This window comes from Etheostoma spectabile, chromosome 3 (assembly GCF_008692095.1).
Source record: "Etheostoma spectabile isolate EspeVRDwgs_2016 chromosome 3, UIUC_Espe_1.0, whole genome shotgun sequence".
Taxonomy (NCBI): Eukaryota; Metazoa; Chordata; class Actinopteri; order Perciformes; family Percidae; genus Etheostoma; species Etheostoma spectabile.
Window position 1 is genome coordinate 3,769,269 of NC_045735.1, and position 13,024 is coordinate 3,782,292.

At 38.5% G+C, this 13,024-nt stretch overlaps 1 protein-coding gene across 1 annotated transcript in view; it reads right to left on the minus strand.

Moving 5' to 3' along the window:
• Positions 1 to 9,010: 9,010 nt before the first annotated feature.
• bco2b (beta-carotene oxygenase 2b) overlaps positions 9,011 to 13,024 on the minus strand; it is a 5,952-nt gene continuing 1,938 nt past the window's right edge. The window contains exons 6-12 of the mRNA XM_032512160.1: positions 12,825 to 12,953; positions 11,853 to 12,013; positions 11,570 to 11,737; positions 10,666 to 10,800; positions 10,275 to 10,457; positions 9,874 to 9,984; positions 9,011 to 9,565 (exon numbers count right to left, since the gene is read on the minus strand). Coding sequence (XP_032368051.1) covers positions 9,449 to 9,565; positions 9,874 to 9,984; positions 10,275 to 10,457; positions 10,666 to 10,800; positions 11,570 to 11,737; positions 11,853 to 12,013; positions 12,825 to 12,953 — 1,004 coding nt within the window. The 3' untranslated portion in view covers positions 9,011 to 9,448. The remainder of the gene's footprint in view (positions 9,566 to 9,873; positions 9,985 to 10,274; positions 10,458 to 10,665; positions 10,801 to 11,569; positions 11,738 to 11,852; positions 12,014 to 12,824; positions 12,954 to 13,024) is intronic.

Sequence of the window (13,024 nt, forward strand, 5' to 3'; positions counted from 1 at the left end):
CTAACCCCCCAACCCCCACCCCCAAAGCCTTCTTGTTGGGTTTGTTATGTTTGGTGGTGCAGGTTGCCGCAGTTTGTTTTTGTTGCCGTTTGTTAGCCCTGGATTGTCAGAGACCACTTTTTTTTTTTACAGAGTGTTGAAGGGACAGGTAGCTAGCAGCTAGTGAGGAGATGTTTGTTGTATGTGAAAAAAAAATGTGTGACCTCGCATTGAGGTCAATCTGACCTCTGACCTATGTGACGGCTCCTAGGCCTCAAGACCTATTAAGTCCCTTTGGTTGCTGGGATCTGGGGATTGGCTGAGGACTGATGATTGACACCTGGAAGAACCGATTGCTCACATGTCCATAACTAGGAGTTCCTGGGCAGTCTCTCTTCCTCTCTCCCTCCTTAAGGTTGCTTGTTTTTTTTTGGGTTGAGTTACTTTTGCGTTCTAACATTGCTACACATCCAGACACTACAAACATTACTGATAAACAGATAGTATGTTTACCTTTGTTTATTTAAATAAATTAGATTTAATTGAGCATACAAATGTGTTTTTTACATTTTGTCATACCTTTGAGCCAGTCTATGACACCTCCAAATCTGGGACCAAAATGGGAAGTAGAGAAAAGCCACTTTCTGCACTTTACATAAAAAGAAGAACATAAAGGTAGATCCATACATCAAATAGGGGTAAAAAGTTCACACAGCTCAAAATTTAAAAAAAAAGTCAATTTGTTAAAAGACAAATATGTGATTTTCCATTACAACCTTAATTGGAAAGAAAAAAAGCATGGCCCAATTAGTTTCCTCTTGAGGGGTCTACTAAAAATTGCATATGATATCATCAATGAAAACATTTCTAATAGTAAATAAATAGAATGGCACTGTTTCTCTCTTATTGCCTTTACATCTATCGGGAGCTAATAGTATTTATTTATTGATGTGGCTCAGGAACATAATCACATGATGTAGAACACAAACAGAACATATAGTGGCAAAAGGCATGGCTAATGCACTTAACTAAGGAGGGACATTCATCAAAAAGGCACCTGGTTTACAAATAACTTTTGTCTCATCTGATTGTAATTACAAAATTAATTTAAACACAAATGGGCAGCTTAAATAATACTTTTTAGAGACTGTCATTTTGGCCATAAGAAAACATCTTCATAACCTTTTGCAGCACCATGCCATGCAGAAAAAAACGGACCAAGTTACAAATTTCTGTGCCACCCCAAAGTGAGTAGGCTACTGGCCTCAGCCTGGCCTATTGGAATTTTGTGACTGTCATTGGTGACCCTGATCAATAAACAGGCCATCACACTGCTCATCAGCAAAGGTTTGTCAATCTGGTCCGTTGTCCACACCATCGGTCCACACGCGTGTGAGGGGTATGATGCAGCCTAATTGCCTACGTGTTTATTTTGTTTTATTCAGTAGGCTAGTAGTAGGGTGACCAGACGTTCCGAAAAATTCGAGACAGTCCCAAAATCCTAGCAGTTGTCCCGAATCCCGAATCCTGCCCTAACTGTCCCAAACATTAGAGGAAAGTCTCAAGAGCAGACTCTCGAGTAGTTAGTCTGATAGAACATTACAAACCTTTGGTCTGTATGGTGATTGAGTTGTCCTGCAGGCAGCTCCCGGCTGCTGCTACATAGGCGGCTATAGGCGCGAATTTGGATAAATAGGCTGCTAAAAAGCAAAATCGTCTTTGCAGGTCCTGGGAGGACTGAGTAGGGAAATACCCCTCGGTTAGGATTATTGCAGTTTTGCAATTCAGTTCTTCAGAACCGTGGAACCTGAATTCACTAGGATCCTTGAATGCAACATTTTCTAGACGCGCAAGTGCCTGCCCGTTATTATAGTTGGACCTATCTTAAAAGTCGATAGCTAACTAGCTAAATGACTGAACGCATACTAGTGATATAGCTAGCTATTATCTGACAGTTAGCTAAGTATTACTCAGTTAAATGATTTTATGAAATATTCAACTTTTCGACTGAGACCTTGTATGTCTTGTAAGTAACGTTAATGTGAACTCGTTGCTCTAAAAATCCTGGCTATGTGCCCTCAACAACTAACGTTAGCTAGCTAACGTTAACTAACGTTGGATACTAGCTAGCAGATAAGTTGTATTAGCAGCTAACGTTAGCTTACCTGCTATTAACATTTTTATTTTTATTTTAAGTTGATTATAATAACTGACTTTGCTAGCTAGCTAAGTGAAGGTAATAAAAATGGTATGATTAACACTATAAATAGTTAGCTAGCTATGAAAGACCTGTAGGATAGCTAGCTAACGTTATTTATATTGATGACATGAAGGTGTTAGGGTAAAATATTTTAACTAGCTAGCTAGCGTTAGCTAACGTTAATAGTTTTTACCATGAAACTGCCCCTGTTAATTACTTAGCTAGCTAGCTACATTAAGACAATATTTTTTTATTACAAGGTTTTTGAAACGTAATGTTTAACTATGCAAATTAAGTACTATCTTATTAAATTCGTTAGCTACATTTTCAGAATAAAGCCAAGTGCAAACTTCCTTTTTTATTTTGTTGACATTAAAGTTAATAGATTTTACCCTGGGAATTTTGGAAATTCCTTTCTATCACTTTATAAAGTGATGAAATGTTACATAAACCAGGCTTTGAATTATGAACAAACCCTTTTGTAAAAGCCCTCAGAATATAGCAAGGAATGAAACTGGAATATTTGATGTATGTAAATGCTACTGAAGTGGAGATTTGTGAGAACAAAACATTTAAAGACAGCCTGTGTTGTAAAACTCCCATTTATTTTTGCAAGAAACTAGACGTAGGTAAATATGCAATCATGCAAATGAGGCGTTATCTAATGCTAACCTTTGGTGAATTTAGGAGAAATTTACTACAGACACAAATAGACAAGGTGTGGTAAAATGTACACCTGACTCAGACTTAACCCTTGTGTTGTCCTTCGGGTCACCAGACCCGTTCAGTGTATTTGACTTTTTGTATTTGCCTGGCGTTGAGCTTCAGGTCCCTGGTGAACCTCACGTACTATGTGATGCCATTTCACATGAACTGGCAGGGGCCTCGCCCTTCGGGGTCCGAGAGACCCGTCCTGCAGTCCAACGAGTATCCCACTACCATCATTTTATCCTTCAGGTCCCAGAGACCCGACATGTATTCAATCGTATTATTTTCTGCTTCGGTGGCCTCGTCCTCCTGGGTCCCGAGACCCGTCCTGCGCTAAAACGCGTTAAATAAACTAAACAAGTCCCTGTGACACGAAGGACAATGCAAGGGTTAAATCTGTTACCAAACCAATACAAGAGACCATATTCAAAGACTTACACAGGATTTATATAGGCAGATGTTAGCACATGCTATAAGTTATTGTATCACTGACGGTATATAGAGAAAAACAGACTCTTGTCATTATTAAACTACATGTAATTCTAATTTTAAAATCTATTTTAATTTCACATTTGCAGTGAAATTGCGTGACAATGAAAGAAGCAACACAAATGGTAGGAAAGCTGATTCCCCCAACATTAAACAAGAGGGCAGTGAACAACAACAAAGCACCTAAACAGACAACACCCCAAGAGGTAAGAAATGAGGAAATGTGTATTCAATCATTTACAAGAAAAAAAATCTATTTAAGTATAAAAGCTCATCTTGAGTCAATGACAACTCAGAAATACAGAATTCTGATACTGAGAAGGACCTTCTTGCCTTCTAAATATCATTTAATGGACAATTCCGGCGCAAAATGAACCAAGGGGTTAATAACACATGGGTACCGAGACGACCATTGTTTGGGATTTGTTTTCATGCTAATCGAATGTGACCAGTTTCAGCACAAACCCCTAATTAGCTTCTAACTAGTCGTTGGGGCACTGCTAAAGTAAAAAGAAAAGGGCTATTTCTATACCACTGACAAGGCTCAAAATAGCACCACCCGTTCACGGTAGCATGAGGGTCCCTACATGTAAACCAAAGCATTGAGGGTTTTGTAAGTGTACAGACAGTTTATTAAAAAGATAGTTTAAAACGGCAGTACTGTTCGGTGCACAGGCAGGCACCATCTTGGGAAAACAGTCATGACCATTCCAATGATGAACGTCGTGCTAGTGCTATGTTACTGGTTACATGTTTGTTGTTCAACTGGTTAATTTTGCACCAAAATTGTCCTTTAATGACCTGCTGAATGTTTGCCACAGTTCCTCGGAATAATGAAATAACTATTTAAAGTAATGTGTGTGCTGGAAATGGTACAGAATTTGTACTGCTTTTGTATTAATGAGATTTTCACGTGTTTGAAAACAGATTTTAACATGCGTAAATAATGTTTAAATGCAACAAGTTTCCCCATTGCAATAGACGGAACATACACCTGCAAATCAAGACAAATCTCCACCGAAAAAGAAAAAACCTCCTTCTAAACCATCCACTTTGGAATCAGCAGATTTATTTGTGGCCACAACTACAGGTATGCGCAATGTCACACACTATAGTGGCCGTCACATTACATTTCAGCCTACAAATAAATATAGTACAATAGACCATTTCACATAAGCATTCTAAATGCGTCCCAGTATATTTCCTGTTTCAGTGCAACGAAACTAGAAACTTTATAAGTTTCCTTGTTGCAGTCTATGTGAATGACATAAGCTGACACAGGAAGTTAACAAGGACCCAGGCTGTTGCCTAGAAAGGGAATTCCATTGAAAATGTCTAGAAGGCTGTATTCATGCATCATTTCTTCTCATACATGTTACTGTTTTTGAATGTTGGCAACAAACTATGCTGTCACACTGTTAGCAACATGAGCTCACAGCAAGTCACAAGAAAGTGCTCCGTCAACTAAGTTGCCTGCCAGTGGTGTGCATTAAAAACAGGATATGAGAAAAGTGTCTTAAATATTCCTCTTGTAAATGCATTCTGTGATGTGAATAATGTGAGTCAAAGCTGTTGCTGAAATCTGTTTGCTGCTCATCCCTGTGCTGATTGAAATAGTTGGGTTCCAGACCAATGAGTGCTTCCACATCAAATTTTCAGTCACGTAAATAGAATATTGGGGAAAAATAATACTTATTCAGCTTGATTGTCGAGATATTTTTTGCCATTGAATGAAATTTGCAGCATCCCTCCTGTTGTTTTGCACTCTGTTACAGGTGCAAGTAGAGAAGTCAGCATGCTGTTTTCAAAATTTGCTGAAGTATTAAGGTAGGTCATATTCCAAAAAACTAGATTTCACAAAGTAGTCTCGTGATCTACTCTTGGTTATCTATTTAGCTTAATTAAACACATTCTGTAAAACTAAATTAAAGAGTTACATTTCCATCTGAAAGTGATGCTAATAAAACATTGAAGAACTGTGGGAAAACACACAGCTATTGTAGTGAGTTGCTGGCTCCCAGGTAGACAAATACAGAAGGTGAATGCCACACACAACTCCAATGCATTTTAACTTTAAAGTCAGTAGATCAGTTTTCTCCTAAAAGAAGTAAAAGGTGTGGTGACTACTGGACAACTTAGGACCGATAGTCCCAGAGGATGAATCCTAACGACTCTGTTGATCCATGACTTCTTAATTTAGTGCCACAAACAATTTTTTTGTCGACTGAACACAGACACACACTTGCTTCTCTTGCTTCTTCTGCAGTGAGAGAGCTGCAGCAGATACGTCCCAGATGATGGAACTGGAGGGCATCTTGACAGAAGCTCAAAACCTTGAGTCCTACCTAAAAGAGAAGAAAAAGCACCTGAGGCAAACATTGGCTCTGATTTCGGATAAACTGCAGGGTTAAGTCTGTTGTTTGGACTGTTATTTATTTAAAGATGCAGACCTGTTCATTTTACTGAAGAATGCTTTTCTTTCCGTGAACGGCTTTGTTTATGTATTGCACATGTGCCTTCTGCAGTTCATATGTTAGTCATTAACTAATACTCTGGCATTACTTTGACAATAAAAGAAACTAATATATGTTAACTGTTTACTGAGTTATGAGTTTAGTAAAAACTCACTTTGAATAGGATACTATTTATTCTTCCTTATCCCATATCACAATTTCACTTTGATTCTTCATACTTTACATTTTGTGATATACCCTAAACATAAACATGTTGTTATTTTTGAAAGAATATTAAAAGAAAGTTTACTATGCAGAAATGTATCTTACTATATATTTAGAATTAAAGTGACAATTAAGTAAGAAATATGTTTGTGTTGTCATTTTTGATAGTTAATAAGAAAACAAAAACACAACACAAAATAAAAAAGGGACGAAAAAAAGAAAAATTATCCAAAATTCAAGCAGTATTCTTTCAATTGGCCAGCCAGCAGAGGGAGCAAGTGTGACACACAGTTACCGCAACTTCATAAATTGACATTAACAATTACTTAGAAATATTTAGTACTTTGTCTTGCCTGGGAAAACCCTGACAAGGGTCTGGTGTCAACCAGGCTAACTTTTACCAGTACTGTTGTACGAATGTAATATATAATGTCTTGGACAAGATATGAAAACATTAGAAATTTCACAAAAACTTAAGCGTGATCATCGTACCGTAAAGAGATTTGTGGCTGATTCAGAGCACAGATGGGTTTGTGCCGATAAAGACATGATGAGGAAGGTTGCTGCCAGACAAATTCATTGGATTAAGAGAGCAGCTGCTTAACTGCCATTACAAAGCAGAAAACAGGTATTTGAAGCTGCTGGTGCCTCTGGAGTTCTGCGAACCTCGAGGTGTAGGATCCTCCAGAGGCTTGCAGTTGTGCATAAACCTACTATTTGGCCATCTCTAACCAATGCTCACAAGCAGAAACAGTTTCAATGGGCCCAGAAATACATGAAGACTAATTTTCAAACAGTCTTGTTTACTGATGAGTGCCGTGCAATCCTGGATGGTCCAGATGGATGGAGTTGTGGATGGTTGGTGGATGGCCACCATGTCCCAAAAAGGCTTTGACATCAGCAAGGAGGTGGCAGAGCCATGGGGAGAGAGCTGGTAGGCCCCTTTAGGGTCCCTGAAGGTGTGTAAATGACCTCGGCAAAGTACAGCAGGTGAAATAAGTATTAAACATGTCACCATTTTTCTCAGTAAATATATTTCCAAAGGTGCTATCGACATGAAATTTTCACCAGATGTTGGTAACAACCCAAGTAATCCATACATACAAAGAAACCAAAATAAATAACTTCATAAATTAAGTTATGTGTAATAATGTGAAATGACATGGAAAAAGTACTGAACACATGAAGAAAGGGAAGTGCAAAAAGGCATGGAAAGCCAAGACAGCAGCTGAAAACTATTAGTAATTAAAAAGCAATCCAGCCTCCTGTCACTGCAAATTAATATCAACTGGTTCAATCCCAACTGACGTCTACAAAAAGGTCTCATTGCCAAGGTGTCACACAAGACACATCTCATGATGGGTAAAAGCAAAGAGCTGTGTCAAGAGATTCAAAACCTAATTGTTGCAAAACATGATGATGAAATACTTTTAATTTCACCCGCTGTATGTAGAGTTTCTCACTGACCACTTTCTTCCATGATACAAAAAGAAGAACTGTGCCTTCTGTAGCAAAATCATCTTCATGCATGACAAGGCACCATCTCATTCTGCAAAGAACACCTCTGTGTCATTGGCTGCTATGGGCATAAAAGGAGACTATTAGTTGTCGCCCTCACACATTTTAAAACTAGGGGGGACCGTTCATTTCAGGTTGTTGCACCTAGGTTGTGGAACGCTTTGCCTCCTTCCATGCGCTGTTTAGATTGTGTGGAAAACTTTAAAACTCAGTTGAAAAATCTGCTTTTTAAAGAGGCTTTTAAGTAGATTGTAGGGTGGTTAGGCTGGTCTTATGTGTACGTGTTATTCTTTTGTTTTTTGTGATTCATTGTATTTATGAGAGTTGTTAATGCTTCCTTTTGTTGTGAAGCACTTTGTGATCTTCATCTGAGAAAAGTGCTATGCAAATAAATTTTACTTACTTATAAAAGGAGAGAAACTCACAGTGTGGCCCCCATCCTCCCCTGACCTCAACCCTATTACTATGAGGGTGGGAGGCAGTTTGCATCAAAACAGCAGCTCTGGGAGACAATTCTGACATCCTGCAAAGAAATTCAAGCACAAACTCTCCATAAACTCAAGTTCAATGGATGCAAGGATTATGAATGTGATATCAAAGAAAGGGTCCTATGTTAACATGGAACTTGCTTTGTTAAGATGTGTTTGATTGAAATAGCTTTTGATTTCAATATGTGTGACCTCCTAATGCTGCAAGTTCAACAAATGATCATTTTCAGTTCTTTACAACCTATAAAATGTTTTGCATAATAATTTGGACCAGTGCATTTTGAGTTTTTTATGTATTGAAAAAAATACTGTTTTCATTGGGTGGTTTGTTCAATGAAATTCGACTTATACCCTGACGGTAGATGACTTGTCTTTAGTTGTGTTATTTAAAATCTACCTACAGTTAGCAAGCACACTACTAGCAAGCATTACTACCTGGAGAAAATGAATCCACATAGACCAGGGGCCCTATCTTGCACCCGGAGCGTTGCAAAGCCAGACACAAGTGTCTTTGCTATTTTAAGCAATTTATTTTAGCAAATGCACCTGCGGCAATTTTTGTTACCATGGGTTACGCCCCAAACACACCTATGATTAATGAAGACACTAAGTACAACCCTTTTGAACACACACACAGACCCTTCTTTCCGCTAACTAGAAACTGGACACGCCCTAAACGCACCTGTGCCATGCGCTTCACGCTGTGCGCTTAGATCGTTAAAATAGGGCCCTAGATGTTTAAGTACAGTTTTTGTATTCATAGTTTCATCTATACAATACATAATTTCTTTAAATAACAATTAATAATTTCTTTAATTAACATACATTTCTCCAATATTTGGTAATTGTGCCAAAGCATGCATTATACTTATCAGTTTCTTTTTATTTACATAATTTTTAACAGAAAGAACAACTTACTTAATTAAACAGGACTTTTTATCCCTCAGGTTGTGCACCAAAATACAACAAACCACATTTATACAACTCATGCTACTCAATCAACTCTGCTCCATTATGTGCATGCAAACTAACCCCCAACCCCAACCATCTTGTCGGTAATAGGCTGGCACGTGGTTTGTGGTATTTTGGTGCACAGTCTGTCCCTCTAGTGTTTGTTTGACATTTACAATCCCTGTGTTGTCTCCCAAGACCTTGCTTTTTCACAGTGTATTCAGGGGGCGGGCAGCTAGTGGATCAAGGAGAGATGCAGTACAATTTGAGACAAAAAGGAAATTGCGCTGAAACCATGCAGGGACTCATAGTGCACCTTTAATTATGAGTAGGGATCTTTTTCTTCTTTTTCTAACAAGCAAACTATACAGCACATTGATATTTGTGTAGTGACCTTGTGTGCGTTGAGACAACCAAAATGTCAATATTTAGATAGTTTATGGCGTGGCATTGAATGTCCCGTGGAAACCGTAGGGGATGTTGACGGGCACCGCAGCCCTGCCCAGCTCCTCGAACGTTTTGGCATCTAAAACCAGCAGGAATGTACTCTTGTCCTGGAAAAAAATGAAGACACAGGTGGAAAAAACAAACTTGTTTAAAGCTATAGACTTTAAGAGTAACAGTTAACTCACACATTTATTGAGCAATTGCATTTCAATTGATATTTTACTTAAAACTTGATATTTTTAAGCACCAAAATGTCTTTTGTAGACTTCAATACACTCCCTGATTTTGGTATAGTGTCTCAAAATCTCACAATTTTTTTGGGGGGGGTGAAATTTTGGGGATTTGGATCCTATAACAAAATCATAAAGTGTATCTCTCAGGGCCGTGACCTGTAGTAAGACTGAACATGACTGACCTTATTGGGAGTGATGACCACAGACATGACGACACCATCGTCCTCCTCCGTGGCATTAGGGGAGGGTACAAAGACCGGTTCGGACGGATAAAAACCAGGTTGTTCCCACACCTGTGTGAAAATACAGTAGAGTTACTCTTGAGTTGTAGAGTTTAAGGTTGCTGCAGTATAGCTGTCATCATATTTTACTTTTCTTTTGTGTTCTTTAAATCTTAAGGACTGTTACCAGATAAAAAGTACAACAAATGATGTGCAGCTGAATTGTTTAGTTGTGCTGGTTGTTATTTGATTTGTAATGATCATAGAGTGTACATTAGAATTTGTTTCCCTTTTATCTGCTACAATATTATAGCACACGTCCTGTCTTCATGGAAGTGAGAAATCAATAAAACTCAATTCACCTTCATGTGTTTCCCATGGAGGTCCATCTTGATCAGCGAGTCTCCTACAAGATGTCTGAAGCCGCAGCCATAGAAGTATCGGTAGGGGTGGGTGTTGTACTTGTCATAGTGGATCTGGGGGAACTCTAGACCTCCATATTGATGAAGATCCTCTCCGTGGAGGTCCTCATGGGTACAGAAGACCTATACAAAGAAAAAGCAACCTGGTTAATGAGACTCAGGAAACATTAGCAGTTACAGTACTGTAGTTTTTTGGGACCAGTTTTTTCTGATTGTGGGTATCAAACATAATTCAAACAGCAACCTTCAGTAGGAGTTTGTTTCTTATCCTTTTTACTACGCATGTGTCACAGACTTGTGCCGATACATATAGATCATGTTGGCTGACTACCTTCTTCTTGCCAATTTTTATCGAAGTGGCTGCGGTGTTGGGCCGGTTCAAGTTCTGGTTGCAGGGGGTATCATCGTCCACATTGAGAGGTAGAACAAAACGCCGTGGGAAGTTTCTACACATGGTGTTATACACCTGGTGGGAAAATATGAACATCAGTTCAGGCTCAACAAACCAACTATCGTTAGGCTGAACCAAAAGCAACCTCAGCACTCCACTTAAAGGAGAATTCCTGTCGATTTCAACATGTACCTCTGTTTTTTTTTAAATTTGTAGTGCTGTCACTAACGAGACAAATGAAAACAATAGGTGCTGCCTCAACCGAGTTATCCTCCTGCAAGATTTTGCATGCAACAGGCTTGAACAGGGCAAGTTTTAAACTTGTTTTTAGCCTTTAAACATGCTCAAAATGTCATTGCCAGTGTCTAGCTATGTGCAGTTATTCCTTCCAAGTGAACACAGTGAATTTGACTGCAGTAGATTTAACAGAAAGGCATCAAAGGTTTGACAATTGACTAGTGTGGACTTCACTGGAAAACAGGAAATAAACAGAGGTATGTGCACTGGCTGAATTAACACACCTTTTATGCCTTTCTGTCACATCTATAGTAGTCAAATTTGCTGTGTTCACTTGGAAGGAATAACTGCACATGGGTAGGCACTGGTAATGACATTTTGAGCATGTTTAGAGGCTATAAACAAATGTAAAACTTGCCCTGTTCAAGCCTGTTGCATGCAAAATCTATCAGGAGTATAACTTGTTACTGACAACACTAAACATTTTAAAAAAACAGAGCTACATGTTGAAATGGACTGGAATTCTTCTTTAAGTTATGTTTGGACAAATTGTGGAATCATGAAACATCCAACTTGTCAGACATTGACCTTTACCTAACTTGCTTACCTCATCAAGATCTTCTCCAGACTTGCGCAGGTTTTGAATGTTGTAGTTAATAATTGCCTTGCCATCATCTGAAGCACACATATCTAGGATCAAGAAGCCGTCCTCCTCGTACGCGTTAATCTGGTGCAGAGTTAACAGCGGCTTGGCAAGGTACTCGATGGAGCTTAACTGCAACACAGGATTGAACAGAAGAATAAAAACTGCCTATAGTTGTTGATATACAGTACAATCATAGTGAATACACTGCCTTTCAGAGAACTCTCGGTCTGTTTTCTTTTCTGACCTTTCCTGTATGTTTGTGAATCAGGTGGAAGATGGTGTCGCGTTTCGGGTCCCAGAAAAGTCCATCACTGATGCTTTTCCCTCTCAGCTTGCCTGTCACAATCTTTAACAGGTCCATCTTGATAGGCTGCTCAATAAACACCACATAGTTCTCTGACATTGCTGTAATGGATTGAGAAGGTTATATCAGTTTCTATTAAAAAATCTGAAATGATGATTTAGTTGTAGTTGGCATTCTGACATTATTATTAGGAAACTAGGATGGATACCAATTCTAATTCCTCAACTAAGAGAATCTGCCAATACCTAGTCCTGATCAGATACCAGTGCTCTCTCTGTTATTATTATACTATTGTATTATCAAAATCTGTAAACCTCTCTGCACGGAACTCATTGGGATCATTCTAGAGCTGAAATGATTAATTGATTAATATAAGATAAGATACACATTATTAATGCTACACTGGGGAAATTCATATTTCATCCAATACATAGGAGAAGAAATAGATAAAAATAGAATTAGTCATGATAATAATAGTAGTAATACAAACAAATTTACACAATAAACACCTTTATATAAACAGACAGTATATATATACACACAAATATACAGATGAGTAAGGTGCAGATGAATAGAAATGACCTATTGCACAGTAGGAGGTGACAGAACATTTTGTAAATAATTAATTTCATTGGTAAAATGATTAATATATAATACAAATATTCTTCATTTAAGTATGCTTGATGTGACTGAATGAATGTGATAGCAGAAACACTGACTTCAGTCACACTAAAGGAACTGTACTTAATATAACTGTACTTAAATAACGTCAGATACCATTCCTTGGTAGATACCGTTCACTGGTAGAATACACATGAAGACTTAATCTAACTCCTTTAAATAGCTCTATAGTCAAGGCACAAGGGTGTAAGCAATGAGTACTTTGATTTGAGTGCTACAACTTTTGCTTACCAAAGCTGTGGTAGTAGGATGGTTTGCTCTTGTCCACTGAGGGAATAGAGCACAGCACTGTGGCTCCCTCCAGGGTTTCCTCGGCTGTTTTCTTGGTCGGCGGCACTCGGATGATGTTATAGGTCGTGCCTGTCAGCACAGATACAATGAATTTCTTTATGAAGGTCATCATGAGCCATGGTCCCGCTACACGTTCTGCA